The sequence below is a fragment of the Juglans microcarpa x Juglans regia genome, chromosome 5S (genome assembly GCF_004785595.1).
Source record: "Juglans microcarpa x Juglans regia isolate MS1-56 chromosome 5S, Jm3101_v1.0, whole genome shotgun sequence".
NCBI classification, from domain to species: domain Eukaryota; kingdom Viridiplantae; phylum Streptophyta; class Magnoliopsida; order Fagales; family Juglandaceae; genus Juglans; species Juglans microcarpa x Juglans regia.
Window position 1 is genome coordinate 4,844,439 of NC_054603.1, and position 25,990 is coordinate 4,870,428.

General features: G+C 35.4%; 4 protein-coding genes and 1 long non-coding RNA gene across 9 annotated transcripts; 3 read left to right on the forward strand and 2 right to left on the reverse strand.

Moving 5' to 3' along the window:
• The first annotated feature begins 4,630 nt into the window (after window positions 1-4,630).
• LOC121267979 (OPA3-like protein) lies at window positions 4,631-6,988 on the forward strand. The gene is made up of 4 exons (XM_041172070.1): window positions 4,631-4,759; window positions 5,024-5,158; window positions 5,333-5,419; window positions 6,830-6,988. The coding sequence occupies exons 1-4, from the start codon at window positions 4,631-4,633 to the stop codon at window positions 6,986-6,988; spliced, it is 510 nt and encodes a 169-aa protein (XP_041028004.1).
• Window positions 6,989-9,234: 2,246 nt separating this feature from the next.
• Window positions 9,235-13,198, forward strand: LOC121268636 (transcription factor VOZ1-like). Of its 5 annotated transcripts, none has more exons than XM_041172967.1 (5): window positions 9,235-9,457; window positions 10,112-10,374; window positions 10,565-10,714; window positions 11,521-12,043; window positions 12,172-13,198. In XM_041172967.1, exons 2-5 carry the CDS (start codon window positions 10,147-10,149, stop codon window positions 12,714-12,716), a joined length of 1,446 nt encoding a protein of 481 aa, XP_041028901.1. In that variant the 5' UTR covers window positions 9,235-9,457; window positions 10,112-10,146; the 3' UTR covers window positions 12,717-13,198. The 5 variants fall into 5 exon arrangements, with proteins under 5 accessions (XP_041028901.1, XP_041028903.1, XP_041028904.1 ...); XM_041172969.1 differs by lacking the exon at window positions 9,235-9,457 and adding an exon at window positions 9,465-9,653; XM_041172970.1 differs by lacking the exon at window positions 9,235-9,457 and adding an exon at window positions 9,486-9,631.
• On the reverse strand, window positions 10,981-25,024 carry LOC121268642. Its single transcript, XR_005941195.1, has 3 exons — window positions 25,014-25,024; window positions 14,586-14,588; window positions 10,981-11,116 (listed from the first exon to the last, which is right to left on the reverse strand). It is a non-coding gene; the product is annotated as an uncharacterized LOC121268642 (long non-coding RNA).
• LOC121268641 lies at window positions 15,392-17,049 on the forward strand. Its single transcript, XM_041172975.1, has 2 exons — window positions 15,392-15,976; window positions 16,786-17,049. Exon 1 carries the CDS (start codon window positions 15,606-15,608, stop codon window positions 15,969-15,971), a length of 366 nt encoding a protein of 121 aa, XP_041028909.1. The 5' UTR covers window positions 15,392-15,605; the 3' UTR covers window positions 15,972-15,976; window positions 16,786-17,049.
• LOC121268639 (ras-related protein RABA1f-like) lies at window positions 17,817-20,752 on the reverse strand. Its single transcript, XM_041172973.1, has 2 exons — window positions 20,274-20,752; window positions 17,817-18,527 (listed from the first exon to the last, which is right to left on the reverse strand). Exons 1-2 carry the CDS (start codon window positions 20,492-20,494, stop codon window positions 18,095-18,097), a joined length of 654 nt encoding a protein of 217 aa, XP_041028907.1. The 5' UTR covers window positions 20,495-20,752; the 3' UTR covers window positions 17,817-18,094.
• Window positions 25,025-25,990: the final 966 nt, after the last annotated feature.

Genomic DNA, 25,990 nt, shown 5'->3' on the forward strand with positions numbered 1-25,990 from the left:
ATTTCTTTACATAATTGCTTTGGAAGCTTGAACACACTCATGGCATATGTAGGTATGGCTCAAATCATTGCTTTGATAAGGATCTCTTTACCAGCTTGGGTGAGAAGATTGTCCTTCTAGTTATGCACTTTGCTCCACACTTTCTCTTTTTATTCCCTTAAAGGCTTTATATCTTGACTTCCCAACCACTGAAGGCAGCCCTAAATACTTCTCAAAATCCCTACTCACCCTAGCTCCTTACTTTCTTATAATCTGATTCTTGATATCCTGCTTGGTGTTTTTCCTGAAGAAGTTGTTAGTTTTCTGCATATTGAGACCTTGGTCAGAAGCTTGTTTATACTAATCCAACATATCTGCTATGTTCCTCCATTCCTTCAAGATGGCTATGCAAAATAGAATGCAATCATTTGCAAAGAGGAGATGATTAATCATTGTTCCTCCTTTTGCTACTATTATACCACTAACAACACCTCTAGCTTATGAGAACTTTATCATAGAGCTAAGGTCCTATACACAAATAAGGAAAAGGTAAGGTGATAAATAATCATCTTGCCTTAATCCCCTTGTAGGTACAATCACTTCACCTGGTTGACCATTAACTAATCGTAATATTGAACTGCTGACACACACTGCATTATCAAGCTCACCCATCTTTATCCAAAGCCCATTTTCTTCATAATTCCTTCCAAGTATACCCTTTCAACCCTATTATAGGCTTTGGAGATATCTAATTTAATGGCCATACATCCTTTTTTTTTTTTTTTTTTTTTTTTTTTTTTCTGGTTTTCACAGTGCAAAGCTTCATATGCCACTAATATATTATCTATTAAGCTAGTTTTGATTGCAAGGTGAGTTGAGATTATCTCAATTCATCTTACTACTATTCACAAATTTGAACTCACAAATCTCATTACTATTCATAAACTATCTCAACTGAACTCATCTCATCTTATCTCTTAATCCAAACGGGGCTCTACCAAGAATGAAGTCACTTTTAGACAAAGAAATCACATCAGGCATCACTTTTTTCAATCTGTTGGCAATAGTTTTAGTAATGATTTTGTACAAAACATTGCACAAACTTATTGGCCTAAATTCACCAACAAACTTAGGATTTTGCACCTTCGGGATCAAAGTTATATAAGTGGATTTTATATCAGTACATAAAGACTTACCATTTAAGAAATTACGAACAATTGAACTAACCTCATCACCCAACACTCCCAGTAGGATTGATAGAAACAGGCTCCAGACCCATCAGGACTTGGGGATTTTAAAGGGGCCATTTGAAAGATTGCTTCTTCAACTTCCAGCCTAGTAAAATCCTTCTGTAACTCCTTGTTCATCTCTACTGTTACTCTTGCATCCGCATGTTGTAAGCAATTATCAACATCTGCTTTGGAAGGATTCATTGTTTGAAAAATGTCTTTATAGTGATGCTGGAAAGCTTGTTGTATCCCTTCCTGATTTGTTCTAAGCACTGCTTGAGAGTCAAGAGCCTGAGCAATCTGATTCTTCTTCCTCCTTTGGATAGCACATGCATGAAAATACTTTATATTTCTATCACCTAGCTGATACTAGTTATTCTTAGCCCTTTGTCTCCACCTTAAGTCTTCCCGCTCTAACAAAAAGCCTGCCTCCCTTTGTAGATTCTTAATCAGATCTACATTTTAAGGCCCCTCTGTTGCTTGCAATCTACTAATAAGTTCATACTTTTCATTTAAAACCTTCTCACTGCATATACTTCTCTGTTTATTCCATTTGAAAAGAGAACTGCTACATTTGTTAAGGGAAGCATGAACTTTCTTCAGAGAAAGGTTAGGTAAGACACCATAGTTCCACTATTTCTTTATAATGTTTGCACACTCCCCTCTTTGATCCACTTTGCTTCAAACCTGAAGACCTTCCTTGTTCTGTATTGGTTGTTAAAGCCCCTCTTAAAGGATACTAATAAAGGTTTGTGATCTGAGCTAACTGCTGGTAAACCCTTTATCCTTACTTCTTTATATAGTTCTTTCCACAAATTATTGGCCACTGCCGTGTCCAATCTCTCCTTTGTAACACTCACATCTGCATGTTTATTTCTCCATATATACATATCTCCAACAAAATTCAAATCATACAGATTATTTTCTTTAAGAGCTAATCAGAACCTTTCCATCTAAGCTTCTGATCTTGCTCTCCCACTGTTTTTCTCAAATTGAAAAAGGATTTCATTAAAATCCCTCACCACACACCAGGCTTTATTAGTTGGCTTAAGTCTCTTCAAAAGATCCCAGGACTCATTCCTCTTACTCATGTCTGAATGACCATAAAAACTAGTAAGGAGCCACATAGTTTTTACCTTGTCATCATAGACCCAAACAATAATATGCCTCAATGAGTAATTGAAGACTTCCACTTCCACCTCTAACTTCCAGAGTATTGCAAGTCCCCCACTCCTACCCACTGGGTCAACTACAAAATAGTTATCATATCCTAATTTCTTTTCAAGCTCTCCAATTTTGGTGACTTCAAAATTGTTTCCATTAAAAACAGCACCTTGGGCTTTCATTTTGCCAAAAAGTAAAGTTCTTGAACTGTCCAAAGGTTTCCAAGCTCTCGGTAGTTCCAACTAATTATATTCATTGGTCTCGACGAGGCTAACCAGCAGCCTCTGCCGATGCCAAATCATTTAGGAAAGCCTCTAATCCATTAACAACCGTTGATTTCTTCCCACCCTTCCCAATGTTATCCTCTTCTATCTGCCCCAAACATGGTCTTTTAGTAAGATAGGATAAGGTGGTGGACTCATCTGTACCACCAATACCCCCGCCCTCCATTTTTAGTTCCTCATCTTCTCTCCATATGAATTTCCATCTTGCTTCACCCCTGTTCACTAAGAACAACGTCTGGGCTTCGAAGTGTGGACACCTTAGGCCCATATTTGCTTTCACCTCTACTAGGCTTTCTTCACTTCCCTTATCCAATTCATCAGTCAACCTCCCACTAATCTCCTGAACTCTCTCCCATACGACCTTATCATAATTACTAGATAAGCCTTGATTTAAACCCTTCCTTATCATCTCACTTCTTTTTGAATTCTCCATTATCCCTCCCATACCGTCGTAATTCTCTTCAACGAACATTGGCTCCATTGAACCACTGTGCCTTAGTTTTTGTCTTGATTCAGATGGACTATCTTCTGTTGCTCTTGATGTTTGGGGATGGTCACTGCTTTCCTTTAAGTCTACCACTCTACACCGACTGCCACTATCCACCCTAAACCATGGCCCAAATAGGCTGCCTTTGTCTATACCAAGTCCCGTACTTTGATCACCAATCAAACATCCTTCATCACCATGAATAATTTTGCCACACCTAAAGTATATCTTAGGGAGCTTCTCATATTGAATGGCACTGACATTCTTTGTGAATTAATGTTGATTGTACGCCCACGAGCCACAACCTTCCTCAAATCCATCTCTACTTTTACTCTCAGAAAACTGCCCCATCCAACATCGTCAGTAGGCACATCCACTTTCAAACTACCAATTGTTGATCCTATCTATTCTCCTATATCTCGGTTCATACAAAACATATGAAGATCATACAGATGAACCCAAAATTGTTCCTAATTGAAGTCCATCAGATGTGGTTGAATTGTACCTTTAAAATGCTTCAGTACAAACAAGTGATTGTCAAACAACCAAGGGCGTCCTTCCATAACCCGGTCTCTGTCCACTTCATTTGCAAATGTTATAACAAAAGTGTTCGATCAAATCTCCCTAGAAACAACATTGTCAACCTTCCACAACTTTAACATTATTGATCGAATTACTTCTTTACTTATACGACATTCTATACAAATTCGACCAATCAAGCTGCGGTTCTCCTTAATACTACCCAATCCACCAACATTAATTTCGATTTCTGTTTGTTCTTCATCATTGAGCCTCAACTTTTCCCACTTCATTCCCAATTCTTCCATAACAGCTCCGCCACAATCCTCCACTCAGTGAAGGAAAAAAAACTATACTCCTGAGGAATAGACAGTGACTATCTCTTCTCCTCGGACATCTCCAAAGAAACGAAAGAGAAAAGACTTTTATGACACCTAACTTACGTCAAATTAATGGTAAGTTTATCATCTCTCGTTTACAAATAAGGTTAGATACAAATTTAGATAGCACAAAGGGCACAAAATCTTTTTTAAGTAGTTTTAGTGAGTTTCTTATTTAATTTTTGAAAAAAGCTTGTATTTTACAAGATTTGTACTCCTCGAACTTACACAAACAGTTTTTTCTAATCCTAATCACACTTTGAACTCTTAGTAGGGAGAAACTAAAATTCACAGTAGATGTCCTCATTTTTCCTTCGTCACATGATCTAATTTCACGTAACCATTGATTAATTGCAAGCCTAATTCTCCGGTGCCTTGGGTGTGTCTTTCCTTTGACACCCTCGTCTGCCCTCTTTCAACAAGAAACGGAACCTCTCCGATCCAGTCCAACAAGTAACAAACAACAATACCAACATTGGCCACGACCCCTTTTATATCCCACCTATTTTTAGTCAATCATTTTCGAAGCTCCCATTTCCTTGGGTTCAAATAGGCCAAAGATCAAGCATTTGGTGCTCGTCTATTACTATGGTACTCCCCCTATTGAAGCTAGGGACGCTGGTCTTGAAGACTCTCAGCAAACCCGTGGCCAGCAGACTTAAGCAACAGGCTGCGTTTCATCCGAAGTTCCGCCAGGTCATCGTCGACATTGCCCAGGTACTAGATTACTCGACATCACTCGCTTACCCGTTACAAATGCATATTTTTAATCTCCCTCCATCAAGAACCAATCATTGTACGTAATTGAATTGAATATCATTCTAGACATGAGTAAATTGTGCACTTATGGCCATGACCCATCTAATTATTTCATAGTTGCTGGTTTTGATATAAGTGTTTGTGGTTGGTATATTGGAGAAAAATGAGAAGTCCTACTGCACTATAAAGTTCCTTGTTTTCACCTATGATGATTGGAACCAGGCAAACCATCGATTCTCAACTCAAATGCAAAGACGCATATATGGTCATGCAACCGATGTTGAGATTCGCCCTTTGAATGAAGAGAAAGCTGTTCAAGCTGCTGTAGACCTCATTGGGGAGCTCTTTGTCTTCTCGGTACTGTTTATTTACCCGTTTTAATAATTTTTCAAATCTACTTTGTCTTCGTATATCTGAAATTTTTTTATACATAAATACATACTTATGTCCAGATATATACAGACATACATACACAAACACACCAAAGTACTTGCTTACCACACTAAATACCAATTCTCCCTACATATATAGGTTGCAGGAGTTGCTGTGATCTTTGAGGTGCAAAGGAGTGCTAGATCAGAAGCCAGAAAGGAGGAATTACGCAAGCAAGAATTTGAGGTGAAAGGCATTAACCAACCATCTGTGTTAGTCATACTTAGGCCCTTGTGTTTATTTCTTTTACCCATCAAGGTGCGACCTAGTGGTCAAAGGGTGGACTTGAGCTGAACTGTAGACTTCAATTTCACATTAGGAGTTCCTTTGGATTACCTAATACATGGTTCTTGCAGGTGGTGACGTGTATCTCTGGGGTTTTCTCCCCAGAGATTAGTCCAAAGGGTTCTACCTTGATAAGGTTCCACATCATTAAAAAAAATGGATATCTTTCCAGACAAAGCAGTAGCCATAGTGTCATACGCCAAAAACTCTTGACAAGCGCATGCTTTTTGTGTGTCTTTGAATGTGTCTAATTTCTGCATACATTATACGCCATAGTTAGGGAACAAAGACTTGTAAACATTAAACCTTCTCTTTGCTTCTATTTGCTAATATTTTCATCAACAAGTTAGTTTCTTCACCGTGAATTATTGGGGCTAAGTAAACAAAAGTTATCCAATTTTGCTAAATTGTCAAGTATGTGATTGCTAGAATATCGGGGCTAGGTATGTGATAAGATTGTTCAAATCCAGATGGAGTATGTTTGTCTTGCCCACAGCACGTGGTTGTTTTAGTACAGATTGCTGCCATATTTACAGGGGGAAAAGGGGCTTCACTTTGGAAGCCCAATTGAAAGTGGGCTACCTCTTTGGACTGATTTGTGAATCTCATCTTACAAACCAAACCAACTAAGCATTTTCTAGTGGAGCTGTATTGAGGTTGTGATAAACCAATATATATGAAACTCATGATGGGATAAATAAAGGTGTTAGAAATATTGGATTGATTCTTACTTATAAAAAAAACAGAGAAATATTGGATATGGAATTTTTAGTCTTCAGTCTTTCTGATGGAATCAATTCCTTTATTCTCCACTACTTTTAGAATACCCATCATAAATTAAACTATTATTGCTTTATGAATGCACAAAGTTTTGAGATAATGGATCGTATTTTTAAAAAGTTTACTATCTGATGCTTAAATAAAAAGTTCTCTTTGTTATGAAAAATTAAAAAATTAAAAATTCTCTTTTTTTGTAAGAAAATGTTTGTGTCTCTCTCTTTTGGCTTGAAAGGACTTAAGCTAATATATTTAACAATGTGTTGTTGAAGACAACAATCCGAAGGCAGACATGTCAATGGTTGTTACCACTAGGAGTTGGTGGATGATATTAGCCATTTGTTAAAGAAGATGGGTTTTTTAGAACATTTTTGCTTCATTTTGTTTGATATTTTGAAGAGAAAAATAGAAAATAATATTAACAGACGCCTTCTATGAGTCTGACTGCTATAGTTTTTTGATTCTCAGAAAGACTCAGTATAATACTTTTTAAGTGCCCCTAACGCACCAGCCCTGTTGATCGCCTTTTACTAGGCAATGAGGCAAAGAGATGACGACTTGGCAAAAGAGGTGGAACTTCTCAGGCAAAAACTTGAGGAACTGGAGCAGCTCGCCAAGGGACGAGGACTTAGAGGTATTTTCAACATCATACATAAGAATACAGAAGCTGTAAAGGTAGCCAAGCCAGCTTAATCTGAACAGAAGTTTCTTCAAATAAATCAAGTTCTGCAACACAAATTCTGATTCATCGAATAGTTTCCCTCATGTAAGAGGCAGCTCTTTTTCCACCATTCTTTAGACCCCCAATCATCTTTTGAGATTGAATTTTGGCTTCACCTATCTTAATTGTAAATGAATACTATCGAAAATTGGAAATAGGGGTCCTGTTTTCATTGCTGGAAAATAAAATGAAGTTGAGTTATACAGAGGCTGTCGATTGAGACAAGTGATATATCATAGCAATGGGACAAGATTTTCTATAATTCGACCAGCTGCCAGCCTTGGTTAATTTATAAATGCCATCACTTTTCCCCTTGAAAACTACACTCCCTCTCTCAGTTTCTCCTCTCTTACACACGCAGACTGTCTATATGCCCATGTTCATGTATGCATGCAGAAGCTGGAGAGGTGTTATAATCATATTTTTTGTTATGATGAGTGCCGAGTCTTATGCACTGCTCTTTTCATCCATATGCATTAATTCCTTTTCCTATTAGTCAATAGACCTTATCCGCTTCGTTCTTTGATTTGATCCTACTACATAGCTCAAATCTGTGTACATTTAGACTTGGTGACAGTATGCTCCACTTCTTAACTACGTTTGTCCCCCAACAGTAGATTTCAGCATACTGATTCCAAATAGCAGAGCTAAGACCTGTAATTTTCAAATGATTTGTCTTTTCTATTTTGGATAAAATATGGAATGGACATTGCTAATTATCATTAGCAGATATCCCATTTTAACTGTAATTTTTTCTGGGCATTTTACTATAGAATGAATATGCTTGAATTTTTCTTTGAGGATAATAATCTGCTTAATTTGCCGTTCTTTAAAATTTTTATTAACAGGAAGGGCATCAAAACTGGAATCCGATGGACGGTAGTGGAAGTGCCCTTTATACCTTTCTTGCTCTACTCACCTCTCTCTTTTCTTACCTGCAACCTATTTTATTTTTTGGCAAGAAAAAATGATTTGCCTAGTTGAGTTTTTCCTTCTCTCAAATCAAGCAGCTGCTTGTTTTTTGTGAATCGGAAAAACTCGTTTTTTCTGCTGAAGGTTGCTTTTTCACCGAGCAAAGGCATCATTGCCAGTTGTCACAAAATGCATATTTCTTAGATCCTGGAGGAGTGACGATTACAAATGTTCTCTCAAACACCACAATCCTCGCAAATATGAAACGCCAAAAAACATCTCATAAATGAATGTAGCAGCCTCATCGACAACCACACAAATTACAAAGAGTGCACAAAAGTCTATCCTTTTCAAACGATAAATATTCTATACGATTTTAAATTCTTTAGTTATTCGATCTATCCATTATTAGTTTTTTTTTTTCCTGAGCAAATATAAGAAACAACGTACATGAATATTACAAATTAGTGAAAATAATAAAGAGAGTATGTGCAAACGTCATGTAATTATTTAAAAAAAAAATGAAATCTATTATTAAAAAATTAATTTTTTTATATAAATTTATATTTACTCACTCTATGACTGTAAATATCATTTCTCTTCTTATTATTCTAAAAGTCATTACTAGTATTAAATGTTTGATCATTTTAAATTATGGCTGGTACATAAAAATATTTGGTATGGAAAAGTAAAAGATTTCAGTGCACGAGAATGGAGAGCATGAAATGAAATGAAATCATGACTCATGAGCGTGACTCATACCATACACCTAACAAAATTGTCAATGTTTGACACAATTTGTGCTCGTACAAATTCAATGCCAACTTGTAACTCAGCACCAACTTAAATGATTATGATTTAGTATTAAAAAAAAAAAATACTATCTTTATTTACGGTTTTACACGCCTAACAATATGTGCTGTAGCTATTAAATTTATATTATCTAATTTAGGTCAAAATAAATTATCTTGATTAAAAAAAAATTATATAACATGTAAATCCGCAATGGACTTATGTAACTTGTACAACATAAAATAATGATTTTCTCAAATTATGATTATTAATATTGATTTGAAATGAATTTAGATTATTGATAATTGATATAATTTAAATGAAGTAAAAAAAAAAAAATTATGTTCATGATTAAAATGGAAATTTATATTAAAGGGAATAAATGAGTTAAAATTGGCAGGATTTGAGTCCGTCCAAAAAGATCTTCGTAATAATTATTAATTTCTCAGAATTTTGGAAGGACAAAATTTGAAGACCAATCACCAACCACATTCTCTACGTTACAGTAAAAGCAACCATCTTTCTTTCAAGCTTTTATTTTGCCGCGTCCACGTTGCTCCCAGTCACAGAGAGAGAGATGAGAGAGAGAGAGAGGAGCAGCAGCAAGAGGAGTGGACTAATCAGCCAAGGGCGAAGCCCAAACTCTCTCGCAGTCGCAGTTTCTCTTGGATAAAGCTTTTTATTTTTTTTATATCAAGGAAAATAATTATCAGAAAAGAAAGCAAAAAAGTTCGGAGGTGAGCATCTCTTTTTCGATCGCTCTAGTCTCCTCGAATAATTTTTTTTTTTTGTTCTTGTTTTACTTTTCGTGCTCTCTCTCTCTCTCTCTCCCCACCAGTTCCTGCCACTTTTTTGTTTTCTAACAAAGATCTTTAGTAGGGTATAGATAGAAAGAGCTACTCTCTCTGTAGGTTCGATCTCTTCTGAGTTTAGGTTGTGGATTCACAATTTTTCTAATTATCCTGATCTTTGATTGCTATCCCCTGAATATTTGTATCTAAATTTTATTCCTCCCCCCGCGGGGCTGTTTGGTTCATATATTGTGAGGTATCATTTTCATAATTCTTGGTGTATTTTCAGTGTATCTCTGTAGATTTTGTCGGTTTAGTCTCAAAATTCAATTTCATTCGTTCAATTTTATTTTGGGTTGGCTTTAATCTATCAGCATCGTCTATGCTAAAAGACTGACTCTTCTATTCTTAGTAGCAAAGTTCTGCTAATCTCATAAAGTATCTGATTCTTTTTCTTTGGGTTTAATTACCCTTTTTTTTTTTGGGGGGGGGGGGGGGGGGGGGGGGGGGGGGGAGGTTACATACAAAATGGTTGTAATTTGTTACTCTTACGTTGGTTTCGACCTGAAAATTAGGTTTGTTTGCTTTTCTGGATTGCAGCGTTTTATAAAGAACTAAGGTTGGGTGGTTCTCTGATGGGGAAGGGTTCGAAGAGCAATTGCAAGTCTGCATCACACAGGCTCTTCAAGGATAAGGCAAAGAACCGGGTCGACGACCTCCAAGGCATGTTCATGGACCTGCAGTTTGCCCGGAAGGAGAGCCGCTCGGTCGACGTTGCTGTTCTTGAAGAGCAAGTCCATCAGATGCTTAGGGAGTGGAAAGCCGAGCTCAACGAGCCCTCTCCAGCTTCATCTCTGCAACAAGTTAGCGTCGTATCGTACCCATATCTTTTCGAGAGCATATCTTGGAGCATATGTTTAAATTCTGTATAGATACCTATGTCATATGTGTATGTGCATTGCAAAGAAGGCATTGCGCCTGAAATGTTATGGTAACGGTTGATATTTGGATAGGGATGATTCTGAACTTTTGTCTTTATGGGTGACTATATAGGGTGGCAGCCTTGGGTCTTTCTCCTCGGATATATGTCGGTTATTGCAGCTTTGTGAGGAGGAAGATGATGCCACTAGTCCATTAGCTGCACCAAAGCCCGAGCCTAATGATCAAAGTGCGCAAGTCAGAGATAGTGTGATGTTTCTAGAGGTGGGGCTTCTAATCTTCTTATTACTTACTGTTATAATTTGTTTGTCTCATGTGTATTTTGTTAATTAATATTAGCTTAGATTTTATTATTGAATGAAACATAAGATCCTTCGAATTTATCTTACCTGCAATGTTAGCTACGGTTGTAATCTTGTGTCAATGGAAGCTGATATCAGTTTGCTTTGCCAAATTTAGATTTTAGATGAGACACAAGTAGAAAAGTGAAACAAACCAAGTCAACCGCACACATAAGATAAAGTTCTTACTTGCTGATAAAAAAAAAAACCACACACATAAGACCTAAAATTTTTGTTCAGTACTTCCACAAGTAAAGACAATCATACTGAAATTTCATGAACATAAGATGGCTTACAATGTTGCTGAGCAACGCTCAAATACAAGCTATTATGGAAAATACATTAATAATTAAAGATGGGGGAAAATAAATTTGATTCTTACTCAATACCAAGTGCTTGAATTATTTATTTTGGAAGCTCTGTTTGCTGTCGTTTTTCATTTACCCTTACAAATTATACATTCAATTGTGCTTTGATAAATGGGATTTCCCAGGGTTTGCTGGCCTTTTTTTGTTTGTTGGGGGGTGGGGGGAGATATCTGTATATCTATTTAAAAGGCTGTGCCCCCAGGGCATGGATTCTGGCTTCGTTCACCACGTTGGCAAGTTTGACCTTCATATAGTACTATCTATCGTGGTGTGATTGAGGCAGTTACAATTCTTTTGCAATGTCATGTTAATTAGGTTTGAGAATGGGCATTCACTGCTAATTAGAATTGATATGTTGCAGGGATTTAGTGTGAATCAGGGGCAACAGGACCATGGTTTTCCCCCGATTGGTGAATGCAAAAACCTGTCTCCAGAAGTCCGGGATGTGGCAATTAATAACTTGGAAGGGTCTACGCATTTGGACTACCATCAGTTTGATTTGCATCAAGACTTTGAGCACAACTTCTACTCCGGTTTTAGTGGTACCGGTTTGTCTGGGGAGGATACTGTGCCTCATGTTTCTAGCTATCTCCCAAGTATATGCCCACCACCTTCTGCTTTCTTAGGCCCAAAATGTGCCCTTTGGGATTGCCCAAGGCCTGCTCAAGGCTTGGACTGGTGTCAAGACTATTGCAATAGCTATCACGCAGCTTTAGCATGGAATGAAGGTCCACCTGGCATGGGTCCAGTTCTAAGACCTGGAGGCATTGGCCTGAAGGATGCTCTGCTTTTTGCTGCTCTTGGTGCAAAGGCACAGGGAAAAGATGTTGGTATCCCAGAATGTGAGGGAGCTGCAACTACAAAGTCTCCATGGAATGCACCTGGTAGGTTTTATTTTTGGCTTTCCATTTTTTATGCGCCAGGTGATTTTTGTTCATTGGAAATGAATGTATTCTGAACTTTGATGACATCATTTTTATGCTGATCGGTTGATTTTGCTATATGATTGCAGAACTCTTTGATCTTTTAGTTCTGGAAGGTGAAACAATTAGGGAATGGCTCTTTTTTGATAAGCCTCGGAGGGCATTTGAGAGTGGGAACAGAAAGCAGAGGTCTTTGCCAGATTACAGTGGGCGTGGTTGGCATGAGTCAAGGAAGCAGGTGATGAATGAATATGGAGGCCTGAAGAGATCATACTATATGGATCCACAACCACTTAACCATTTCGAGTGGCACCTCTATGAATATGAGATCAATAAGTGTGATGCTTGTGCTTTGTATAGATTGGAACTGAAGCTTGTTGATGGGAAGAAGAATTCCAAGGGGAAAATAACTAATGATTCAGTTGTTGATCTGCAGAAGCAGATGGGAAGGCTCTCTGCTGAATTTCCATCTGATGATAAGCGCTCTGTGAAGGGGAGGGCCAAAGTTAATACAAAGGTTGGTGTGTACCCTGTTCCAAATCGAGTGACACCAACAAATGGAACATTTGAGTATGGGGTAAATGCACCATATGATTATCCTGTCGAGAATATAGGTGACTATTACCTGACGTAGTTATAGAAGTTTGAATGGATATGGAACATGCTGGATGTTGTTAGTTTAGTACATTAGCAGCAGTGGGTTGCCTTTTTTCTTTTCACTTGTTCGGTTTCTGCAATTTCGCCTTCAATAACAAGAAGTGTCAGCTCATTTTTTCTCCACTTTGGAGAATTGTGAATAGCTCATTCTCACATGAAGTATTAGACTGTCCCGATACTGGAGCTTGTTTCTAACTTGGAAAGATGGTGACAAACAGAGAAAATGGGTGTTTTTTGTTCGGTCCATTCTTAGAACTAATTGTGATGTTTTGAACGTTGTATACCAGTTACTTCCACCAAAACTGGAATAGGTGGGTGAATACTGTTGCTATACTTTATCCTTCATCTTTTCTTTTTTCAAATTATGCTAATGATGTAGGCCATTGGCAAGTTAATGACAGTCTGCAATATGTACTGTGGCTGCTAGTATATAATGTTACCTATTTACTTGATGTTGAAGTATCTCTTTTTAGTTATCATACCATGATAAATCAAGAATTTGCAGATAAATATTGTTTTTGAGTTTTAACTGTTGGCGTCTGCGATGCTTGGTGTGGAGCCATGGAGGTTTGGCTCTTAGGAGTGAAGTCAAGAACCACTGGCTCTTGGAGTTTCATGGTGCTCTTGGGTAAGAACTTCACTCTACCATGAAATCCATTGCAGTAGTCTTGGATCAAGTTCGTATAAGCAAGCAACATGAGGGTTGCAACTCATTGCATTATTGAGGAGGGAGGAAATGCGGTTCGTCCACTCCATTAAATTTGTCAAGAGTTCATAAAAAAACTGTACTTTGCAGTTCACACACAGAATCGTTTCACTACATAAAAGCAAGCTAGACACTAAACAGGACCTAACGTGAAATTGTAAGAAATTATTAGATTTATTTTTTTAATAAGAACAAAAATTATTAAATAGTTTTGATGTATGAATGACATGGAAATTTCATCTAATTATAAAATATTATGTCATTACAATTATTTTTGTAAACACAATTTTTCGTGACATTGTATGATGTAATAAGACGTGGGCACCGCATGTGCATATTGTGTCGCATGTTGCTAACGTTGTTCCTTCAAATGTATTATGTACACTACTAATTTTGAGCAATGCTAGGAATACGAGATTTGTTTTTGATACATTGGGGGAGGGGGTCGAATCCATGATCTCCATTTTGATTTCCATTTTGTAGATGTGGATCTTGTGTCATCAGGTCACAAGTCGTTGGCAGGAATATGAGATTTGTGTACACGGATTTCTCATATAAGTAATATTTTTATTGATCATATGAACCATAAAAAATACTTTTCACATAAGAGTCCGTGTATCCGTGTTCTGTATTCTAACAATTTTAAATTATTTTCTCACACTAACATGAAATTAGATGAAAATAAAGAAGGATTAGGATTATTAGAGTTTATGTTAGGTTTTGAGTAATGTTTCCGTTTGGATACAAAAATCGTTTCATCTCATAATTATAACTTTTACAAAATTTTTATATAAAATATTATAAACAATTCGATTTTTTTTAAGTTTTTAAATAATAATAATATTAAAAAATAATATTTTAACAATATTTTTTTCAATATTCAACTTTCATCTCAACTCATTATCCAAATCGCACCATAATCAAGCCAGATAGAAATGCGAAAAAGTTACCCAAAAGCATCTCACTCTGTTTAGAAGGGAGATTAAAGTTCAACCTAAGCTTTTGGATAGGAAGAGCACATCAAAGTAGCCTCTCCAGAATTTGTGTTATTATTAGGAGAAAAATTATATTATGAAGTTGGTCTGTAGAGTAAATATACTTAATAAAATATTTAAAATGACGTTATTGAGTCATCTAAACTTACTCTTCAAATGAACCTCTTGACGTGACACTTTATGTGGTGCTACGTGATTTATTAGAAAAAATAAAAGAAAATTAAAGACAACATGATTAAAGAGAACTTTGAGTTTTATTTTTCATTTTTTTTGTGTTTTTTGATGTCTTTTGTTTTGGAGAAATTTTATTTACAGTATTGAGTAAGGAATTGAATGTATAGTCTCATTGATAAATGAGAGTAAAATGAAAAAAAATTATTTTTAAAATGATATTATTGTAATTTTAAATTTTTTTAAATATAACTATATAAGCTTATATGAGTAATATCTAAATAAAAACTGTACGTAGATATATTCTTTGTTTTGAATATGTTTTTTTTCTTATTTTTGTTTTTTTAATAAACCACGTAATCACACGTGGTTGTGCCATGTAAAGAGGCCAATTTGAATGGTAAACTTAAATGGTCCAGTAGCAATATTTAAATATTTATACGAAATAATTTGATTCGAAATATAATTTTAAAATTTAAATTTTACAAATTAAATTTAAATGTAGACAGCACGCTGCTAGATACAAGTATGAAAATAAAAATTTTCTTGTGCCCTTAACTATCTTTTACAAAATTCATGTTCTTATTTATTCTACACTTCTTAGAGGTAAAATCCTAAGGAAATATGTATGCATCAGTCTATAGTTGCAGCACATCTCATATTGAGATAAAAAAAATAATAATAATAATAATATAAAGTATACTGACTGATGTATAGCAAACCTCAAATCGAAGAAGAGGAAAACACAAAATCCCCTTGTCCATGGAGTACAGTTCTGATCAAGGACTTATCCAAACAACACCTCAGGAACAGAGAGCCAAATGTCACCAACTGAACAGGTGGCACCATTTACACGACTTTGGCTGTAACTTGCAAGCGGAGCAAGCGACCCAACACTCTCACCTTCAACAAAGCAGCACCGAGTGCAAGACTCAAGTTTCGAGTTTCGACTGTCGGAAGCAGCAGCACACCACGAAAAAACAGAGCATCCACTATGACTGATCAACACCAGGACCCCAATCCGCCCAAAAACTCGCCCTCTTCTTCCTCTTCTTCTAATAGAATTCCCGGCAACGGCACCGATTTCTCGGGTCACAAGGTCCGATACCCGAACCCCCCGGACGCCTCGAATCCGGACCCCACAACGCTCCGAGAGCAATGGAGGTTCGCTATCAAACAGTACAGCAGGTGGTACTCCAGCGCCTGGGGCACCGCCATTCTCGCTGGCATCTCTTTCTTCGCCCTCGGTTGGATCATCAAGGGTTCCAATCCCCTCCCTTCTTTCCGCGACAAGCACCCCGAGCCTTCCTCCTCTTCCGCTTCTTCATCTACCGATGATGCAAATGAAGCTCGCCCATGAATTCGGTGCGTTATTCTGTTATCTATGTCCCTGGGCGTGTATATAGGTTTTTTTGGGAACTTTTGCTGGGTTTCTTTTGACAGGTTCTGAGGACCTGTTTGCTACGTTTCTTTTGAGATTTGATCAATAATTAGCTATTCTGTAAATCATGATTCCAATTGTGGATTTTTCGCTTTGGGAACGTGTCATCCCCGTTTCTAATATTTTGGATTGAATTGGTATTTGTCGAATTCTAAAGGTTGTTTTCGTGTTACTCTGAAGTGTTCAAACTTTCAGGCCTTGTGCAACACTGGAGTTCTGATTTACATAGCGCTGGCCTAGTGATTTAATTATCAATACACTGCGCAGATCAGTAGATGATGATAAAGGCATAACCTACGAATGGGAATTTTTCGGTTATGTGAATTGTGATGTCTGAGTTTAGGATTAATAGATTTGATTACTTCAGAAGTGCCTACTGAGTTTTCCTGGTGATGGTAAAATGTGGCTTTGTTGAGTGTGGACCTCTGTTGTGTCATGTTGAATACTTCATGGGGGGTTTTTTAGAGGTCTAGGCAATGTTGCTTTATGGCAATTTGAGCCTAAGAGGCGAAAATAGTTTGAATTGAAAAGGGAGTTTTCTCATAGTTGGTTATCTGCTGGTGTTTGTGTGAATTTGGTGTGTTTTCCTTAAGACTTGGGTATTATTTTGGTTGTAGCGTAGTGTTTTATTGGTAGTAGCATAGCTCTTCATATGATGCAATATGATAGCTCTTCATGCTACTATATTCATATCCCTGTAATTAAGTTATTCATGGTGCAATAATGATTGCAGGTGCCTCAGCAATAAGGAAGATAGCCACTCAATCCATGGGTCTCAGAACTGAACCTTCAACTGATTTTGGTGTTCATTGTCTTGAAAGTATCATAACTTTTTTGTTTTAGATGCCAAAGGTACAATATGATGGTTCCGTCCAAATTATAGGATATGTTTGCGGTTGATTCACCATAGATGTCGTGGATAGTTTGAAGGCATGGTGTGCTGTGAAAGATTCATTGTATATTTGCAGCTGAAAGTTTTTTGAAGTTGTTTGGTAAATGATGTTCATCTTTGCCCGAGAAGTCTCTCCCCAGCTTTAGCTCGTTGCTTTTTAGTTTAAAATCAAGGAAAAGAGAGGTTATCGAAGCAGACTTGTTATCGAAGATCCGCAAAAATTTCCAAATTCTATTGAATTCAGCAAGATTTCAACTCTACCAGTAAGCTCAATAAAAATTTAAAAACACAGCTTCTTTTCTCTTTAATGTTTATTAGTGCAGCTGGAAACATATTTTGTAGTCGGACGTCTGACGTCCTGATGTTGTTAATTCCGAAGGAGGTAGCTTTTCAGGACGACTACTCTTGACATTTCCTACCGTGGGATCGTCCCGGGGGTCGTTCATGCGGCTAGCTTAGAGACTTAGAAGTTCTTTGACTTGTAGGTCAGAGTTGAGCGGGTGGATTGATGGCCCATGCACACCCTATAACATTACAATACAATATTTTGTCCCTGATATCCATGAGATGGGAGGGAGGATCATCATTTTAGCATTCATCCCAACCAGTCGTTGAACTTCATAGCCAAAACAATTCACTCAATATAACATTGAAGTTTAGTTATTTTAGTAATACAACAAGGGAAACGTGGGAACAAAGGTATTCCAAATTGAATCAAAGAAAAGAACAAGTTCTGTTGCATTGTCTGAGCAAGATGTTCAAACAATAAATAGTCTGTTAGAAATATTTTTTTTACTAGAGAATTTATTAATCCACATAATTAGACATAGTCCAAGTACACAGGAAGTATACAAGAAAAAGAAACCTAAATATTCTGCGCATAATATTATTCTTCATTTTAAATTTTGTCATCTTTATACTTGTTAATAGAACACATTTTCAGTGGCTTCAAATGCCTACCATTTAGATGGACAACCATTTAAAATGTGCTACATTAACAAGTATAACTGTGAATGATCAAATCTAAGAAAGAGCATTATTTCTCATGTTCTGTAGACAACATTTTCTTCCACTTGACTGACCTTTACAACAATATAAACAGTGCATAGAATCTCAAAGATGGTATATGGTTTAGATCTCATCTCCATGCTTAAGCAGAGCAGCATCCAACTTTCTTCACTGCTGATACATCATCCTTGGTTCCGACATTGATGGTTTGTCCTTTGGGCAAGGCTGCCGGGTCTTCCCCAATATCGAGGGCCTTCCTGCTTACAACGCGATAAATTTGGGTCAGCACTTCTGTGAAGGCGTTCTCAACATTCGTGGACTCAAGGGCAGATGTTTCCATGAAAAAGGTATTCTCCCGTTCAGCAAAACCCTTGGCATCTTCAGTGGCAACTGCTCGCAGGTGTCGCAGGTCTGCTTTGTTTCCCACAAGCATGATCACAATGTTGGCATCCGTGTGATCCCGAAGCTCCTTCAGCCATCTCTCCACATTTTCAAATGTGACATGTCGGGTAACGTCATAGACTAGCAAAGCACCAACAGCACCACGATAATAGGCACTCGTAATTGCTCGATACCTTCAGCAACAATGTGAAAAAAAATGGATGAATATACTAGAGAACTATATACAATCAATTAAATATAGCACAATGCACCCAAATTGATATGAGACTCAGAAAAGAGATGATGCTGCTAGCTCTAAGTATTCTTAGTAACTTTTCACTAAATTCTTTATGCACTTTCTTATCTTCAGAGGTTCTGCAAGGCTGTATGTAAGTAATGCAGGCCATGAGTTGTAACCATATAGCCTGGGGTTTGTTTCCGAACAAATCCATTTGATTTTAGGGTTTCATGAAGCCAACAAACATCCTCACCATCAAGAACAGGACACCGTTTGAGATATAGTGAATATTAGATCAATTTACAGGAAGCTTTTCTTTTATTTAGACCAGTCATTTTCGCTTCCTTTTTATCATCTTAACTTTATGTATTTTTATATCTCCTTTTGCCTTATCATTTATGAGTGTCCTAGTATGTGTTACATCACAGCAATATCACGAGATGAAGTACCAAACAAGAAAAGAACACAGATTTCATAAAAGGTTAATGACAGGCTTTGAAGCTAACAATAACTTCAGCAAAATTGCTCTATTGTTGGTATTAAAGGGAAAAAGATGGGGTTTGTAATTTGAACAATTTTAATTTCCTAAACTGAAACAATGTATATAAAGAGCAAAATCACAATCATATTTCCCATGTTAGAGCAACAACTATAGAAACGCAGTCACCTCATGAATAAAGATGTAGTTTCCTAATCTACTTCTCGCCAATACAAAGAAACTTGGAGGAAGGTGGGGGATAGTGGTTCCAAGAAAAAAAAAAAAAAGTCCCTAACTCAAAGGTTCCACCCGTACAACACTACTTTCTACTCGAGGGGAAGAAGAAAAACAGCAATCTGAGCTCCTAATTTAGAGCTCTGCATGGCCTTAATAGTTTACTGGCTCATTTGGTACAAATATTTTCACAAGATCTCCATACCAGAGGGTGAGGAAATGGGGTGATTTTGGCAGTGAGGAGGAAGGGATCATAGTTTTCCGCTTCTTTGGGTATAATTTTCCATTGCCCATGAGAAAACTTTCCTCTGGCTAATACTTTTCAGTTGCATCAAATGCAGAGAAATCCGAAAACAATTCATTAAGTCAAAACATAGAGAACCCTGGTATTTTTTTCCCCTTTGATAAGTAACAAAGCTTTTATCAAACACAACACAATAGGCGCAATCCAAGTACACCCACGTCATTCATACACAAAAAAAAAGACAATAAAAGAAGGAAATGCCAAAAGAACAAGAACAAGAAATTAATGCAACAAAGCCACCAGCTAAATGTAATCTCAAACATAGCACTGAAACCAATTTCCATGGCAAGCAAGTATTCAAGTCGTAATAAGAGAAAATGACATGACATGATCCGGCTTTCGTTTGTTTTGAAAAGGCTCTATATCGGTTTCCATATAGAAAACTCGGACACCAAATTAATTCATGCACGATTATACAGCTGAATTAGGTTAAAATTGTATTTTTCACAGCAAAATCCAATTGCCATTTCTGAATTTGTTTACCTTAATTTTATCCGCAACCAAACAAAGTGTAAGGAAGGAAAATTGCAAGGCTAACAACCAAAATAACCACACGTAACAAAACAAGAGACAATTCCGAGATCCATGAAATACCCAAAATTCAAGACAAATGCAGTTTCAAGATCCAAAATAGACCCAAATTCATATAAGGGTATTTGAAACACAAAATTGTAAGAAGTAAGAACCTTTCTTGGCCAGCGGTGTCCCAAATCTGGGCCTTGACGACCTTATCATCGACCCGAACACTTCTCGTGGCGAACTCGACCCCAATGGTGGACTTGGATTCCAGACTAAACTCATTCCTTGTAAACCTCGACAACAGGTTTGATTTGCCCACACCCGAGTCCCCGATCAGCACCACCTTGAACAAGTAATCGTAATCATCGTCCGCTCGGTACGCCCCCATCTCATACACAACTCTCTTTCAAGCCGTTTGGTAAGAAAGAAAATAAGATATAAAACTGCGGTTTCGGCGTCAAAGAAACATGATGTTTTGTGTTAGCATTACAGATTCGTGGGAAAAGAGGTTGAAACTTGAGAGAACGAGACAGGAGAGAGCTGGAAGTATGGGGTTTCTCAGTTGGCAATGGGAAAATTGGTGTCCTTGGGTTGGATTTATTCTTTTTTGGACAAAACTCCAGAAGGAGTGGGTTGGATTTGTCGATCCAATTAACGATTTCACATGTAATAACGACCGATACCTTTAACGGTTTGGACTCTATAATTAACGTCTCCTTGAATCACGTTCATTGGAAAATTCTAAGCATCTTCTTCACACCATTAACTGCACGGATGATCTGTAATTGAAGAGATAACGGCACAAAGTATCTAGTAGAACTCCAATATCAAAGTTAGAGAGAAGTAATCTCAATACAAATATATGAATGAATGCTAAATATGTTATATTTATGTGCTATTTATAGGAGTATGAATGTTATGATAATGACTAACCTCAAAATCTATCTTGGATAATCCTCGAATAAATTGATAGGATAACCTTCCTGATCAAGCGGAGGCGTTATCTGTTCACTATATTATCCAACACATATTTGTGGGTTCAATTCCTGGACTTACAGACTAATCCCGATTCTTGAAACCTCAAACTTGGGCTTTTCAACACATGGGCTTATCTCTACGGGGCGCTAAATATCCCTTCCAGAGTGGGTTGGATTTGTCGATCCAATTAACGATTTCACATGTAATAACGATCGATACCTTTAGCGGTTTGGACTCTATAATTAATGTCTCCTTCGAATCTCATGCATTGGAAAATTCTACGCATCATTTTCACACTACACATCACCTAATACTTGTGATTTTTTTAAATTTTTTCTTTCTCTTACCAAATATGTATGGATGATGAGTAGAAGAACTCAATTAATTTAGGAGAAATTAAACCAAGAAAATTAAAAAATAAATAAAAATAAATGTGTTGTGTGAGATGATGAGTAACAAAGCTCCTCGACCATTACATATGACAGAGTAATCAATCGTCGATAGACTATACGTCGATAAAGATAAATGATTTATACAAAGAAAAAATCTTATCTTCATTCTTACACTACACAACATACATAATTTTCTTTATTTCTTTTCTCTTATCAAATATGTGATGTATGGATGATGAGTAGAAGATCTAAAATTCATTTAGTTTAGCGAGAATAAAACAAAAAAAGAATCATGTGTAGTGTATGATATAGGGATGATGGGTAATATAACTCTTACACAAATCTCAAATAGATAAATTCCGTGCAACCCATTTGTAACCAAAAGTAGACCACATTTTAAAAGAAGTGTAAAAAAACTTATTATCTTTTAGTAGAATTTATTTTTATAAAACTTATATATTTGAAAAATGTACACTAATACTGTATAAAATGTCATGTCTTTGATTCGTGTTTGTTGAGGAATACTTTCCTCTTAAGGTCCGGGAATGTATGCCCGACACCGGTAAAGCCTTTGCAAAAAAGCCCATCACAAGTACTAAAAAGTCTCAAATAGAAAGGTAACTCCTCCCTTTAAAATAAGATCCATTAGCACCTGAAAGGGCCTCATCATAATCATCTAATTAAGATTTTGTATATCCAAGGAATTTCATATACTCGAAGGGGCATCAAGGTAAGATTGATCGGAAAAATGTATTTATATAAGGACAATGCTAGGGTCGGCCATGTACTGCTGGATGTGCCCCTAATGCATTTTTATTTTTTTTTATTTTAAATATTTTTTAATTATATTAAAAAATATTCTAAAAAAATACATTCTTTCACTAATAATTTTTTTAATACTAAAAAATTAAAATTATATTAAAATACACGAACGGTCAAAAATAAAAGAAAATTACTTAACATTTTCCTTTATATAAAGCCTGGCATTATGTTCTGCAGCCCAAGAGCTTAATGACTAGGCCCAAAGCTTTGGGTTAATAACATGGACTTCAGTCTGTAGATTTTTGGGCTCTAAGGATTTCGTAAACTCCAAAGGATTTCGTTTATTTTTAGAAGTGAGATGAGGTAAAATAAAATAAATTAAAATTAAAGTTAAAAATTTAAATAAAATATTATTAGAATATATTTTTTAATATTATTTTTATTTTGAGATCTGAAAAAGTTAAATTATTTAATTTATTTTATGTGAGAATTTGAAAAAATTGTAATAATAAGATAAAATATTTTCAAAGTTTTAAATTTTAGTCTTAAAAACAAACTACAAATTTTAGTCTCGAAAACAAACTACAAGGAGGTATGTATAATGCCTAAAAAAAATTTATTAGAGGTTTATTTATTGACACATTCACAATATCTCTGACGTCGATTTCCGTATAAACTATCATAAAAAAATTATTTGATTTTTTTAAAAAAAAAAACTGTAATGAACTCCATAACATGTGTATACGTGTACTTTATCTATATAAGTTTTGAGGGGGCAAGTCACTAATCTCATGAAATAATGTCAAATGGTAAAAGAAATTCATTATGATCACGTCTTGAGACACACATACGGCTCGTGGTCTCAAGCTGCACACGATAAGATGGAGAAGGAATGATGGTGGTAGAGAATATCACTAAGGGGATGGCATAGGATGGTATGGCATATCAAGAAGGCTTCCGGATTGCCGTCGAGTCTCGACAGGGCAAGGCCAGACCGGAACAAGCTCCTGTTGTGTGCTAAGGACTGAGGAGGAGGAGGAACTGAAAATTGATTAGCTCAAGAAAACTGAACAGAAAACGGTGTCAAAAGAAGAAAAAAGTCAAGGTTGCACGGAAGAGCGTGCGTTGATGTGTGTGTGTCTTTCCTATAATATAAGCGATGTTAATTTCATGTGTGATGTGATCACTATCACAGACTTTTTTACTGTAAGCGTACCTCAATATTGTACGTAACTTTATAATTAGATCAAGCTTGCTTCTAGTACCATTTGCACCTACGCAGTACTCCTACTCAAGGTCTCTCACATCATGCTTGAATTTATTATTTTAATATATATATATATAAATAAAAGAAAGAGAAATAACAAGTAGAAGAACTAGAACAATCCCATCAAGATCACGACTGTTCCAATACCTAATACCCTGGTCGGAAACACAGACGGAAATACATCCAATGAACGTATGCCACACGTAACTATTTCCAGTACTCCAAACAGACATCCCCACGTTTCTAGCTGAAACTCTGTTCTCCGACCATCGGTCATTCTATTTTTTAAATTTTAATTAATTATTTAAAACTTAAAATTTATATTAAATTAGTCATTATTCACTCTATAATAATAAAATTTTATTATTTTTTATTTTTAATTAATTTATATTTTATTTTCATAATCTTCAATAACTTCTAATAAATTATATTCATTTTCATTTATATAATCCAACAATCTATAATATAATAATCTCATATGTATATAGATAGTAAAATCTCATATAAATAAAAATCTCATATCTATAATATAATAATTTCAAAAAATACTTTTAAACTTTTTATAGTTCTTTTCATATTTGAAAAGAATAATAGATTTATTGTAGCTTATATTTTGGATGAAAACAATTTAGCTAATACAATGTGAAGTAAATATGGATGATATTTACTAAATTAGATATTTGGCTAATCTAATGCTAATGCTCTCAGGCCGGGAATCCCAAACACCACTTTTGTATGTTATATTAAGTTGAGTTGAGTTGAGATAAAAGTTGAAAATTAAATAAAATATTATTATAATATTATTTTTTAATATTATTATTATTTTAAAATTTTAAAAAGTTAAATTGTTTATTATATTTTATATTGAAATTTGAGAAAATTATAATAATTAAATAAGATAAATTAAAATGAATTGAGATGGATTTAGAATCGTGCAAATTGTTGAGATCAGATCATTAGCGATTTTCAATTGGATAATACCACTTAGTTTGACCGCTTGTCTTTTTTTTTTTTACTTAGTGATTAAGAAAGTGATTTTAAATGTATTGACATATTTTTTTATTTTTTAAAAATATTTAAAAATGATAAAAAAAATGTAAATAAAAAAAAAAGATAAAAAAAACACTAAATTTGCACGAGTAAAGCTATAGAGTAATCTATTGTAGCACATCAGCCGTAACACACTTGAGCTGGCTTCTTTTTTTTTTTTTTTTCTTTGTACGCTAGTTTTTTTTTTCTTATACAAAATGAGCAGCTCACTATACCACATCACCGAATATATCCGTAGCACATCAGCCATTCTATATGTAAAGTGTATTGCAACTGTCATCAAATAGTAGGCTGATGTAAAGATTTATTCAATTTGCACTAATGGTCCCTTGCAGCGGTAAGGAGCAAGCGGCATGCTTGTGCTACTCTTTTCAATTTTGGTAATTGGGTCATGATTACGATCATATATACGTGACGATGCATGCATGGTTTATGCAAAAAACGTACAGTATGGGCACTGTGAATTAGCAGTGAGGAATTCTTGACAGACATCCCTCTGGAATATCCAAATCACTCAGCCTCAATCAAATCTGAGTCATGTAGTAGAGAACTATACAAGTAGTACTGTTGGCACCAGTGTGCACGTAAATGTATAATCCATGGTCATGACCTGCAGTTCCACTCAACCAAAGTTGTCCATTTGTGACCAATTACAATTTACAACCACTCCTTTCTGATCGTATATTTTTCAGATCAGCAGCAAAGGGCGGTTAATTTCTCATTTGACGTACGTACTCGATCGGTTTCAGATCACAACTGTTCATGATAATCTTGAAGATAATTAATATATAGTACTACTTGCAGTCATGACTAGCTTACGTCTAATTATTACAAGACAAAACCCTATACGATGTATTTTCATGTGGACGACAGTATATTCCAAGTGAAAGAATATTTAATTACAATTATATTTATGCTGTTGACAATTATTATTTATTAATTTAAATTTAAATTTAAATTTTTAATATACATAATTATTAATAATATCATATATTTTATATATGATTAATGAATTATAAATATCAAATAATTTAATTATATATAAATTATTCATACTTACTTGTAACTTTAATATTTAAAAAAATACTAAATTAATTTAATCTATACGCCTCTATAAAAACATGCATAGAACTATCAATCAAGTCTAAATTTTGATTAAATTTTTTCAAAATTAGATATGTTGGATTAGTCAAATCACTTCAAATCAAGTTATAAATTATTTCAGTAAATGAAAAATCAAAATTATATTTGGTGAGTTACTATTCACCAATCAGAAAAATATTTTATTAAAAAGTATTCACTTTCTCTTTATTTTTTTTTATTTCTTTTTCATGTTAAATAATTTATTTGGATAGTAAAAATTAAATTATTAATTAATATATGAAGTGTTTTTGTAAAATATAAAAAAATTATTAAAATATATAATATAATATTA

Bases quoted from the DNA above. Each gene is read 5' to 3' on its own strand.
- LOC121268639 (XM_041172973.1), bottom strand. From the start codon at position 20,494: ATGGGGGCGTACCGAGCGGACGATGATTACGATTACTTGTTCAAGGTG. The intron at 18,528-20,273 runs GTTCTTACTTCT...TTGTTGCTGAAG, and splicing joins GACACCGCTGGCCAAGAAAG to GTATCGAGCAATTACGAGTG.
- LOC121267979 (XM_041172070.1), top strand. From the start codon at position 4,631: ATGGTACTCCCCCTATTGAAGCTAGGGACGCTGGTCTTGAAGACTCTC. The intron at 4,760-5,023 runs GTACTAGATTAC...GATTGGAACCAG, and splicing joins TCATCGTCGACATTGCCCAG to GCAAACCATCGATTCTCAAC. The intron at 5,159-5,332 runs GTACTGTTTATT...CTACATATATAG, and splicing joins GGGAGCTCTTTGTCTTCTCG to GTTGCAGGAGTTGCTGTGAT.
- LOC121268636 (XM_041172967.1), top strand. From the start codon at position 10,147: ATGGGGAAGGGTTCGAAGAGCAATTGCAAGTCTGCATCACACAGGCTC. The intron at 10,375-10,564 runs GTTAGCGTCGTA...GTGACTATATAG, and splicing joins CAGCTTCATCTCTGCAACAA to GGTGGCAGCCTTGGGTCTTT. The intron at 12,044-12,171 runs GTAGGTTTTATT...ATATGATTGCAG, and splicing joins GTCTCCATGGAATGCACCTG to AACTCTTTGATCTTTTAGTT.
- LOC121268641 (XM_041172975.1), top strand. From the start codon at position 15,606: ATGACTGATCAACACCAGGACCCCAATCCGCCCAAAAACTCGCCCTCT.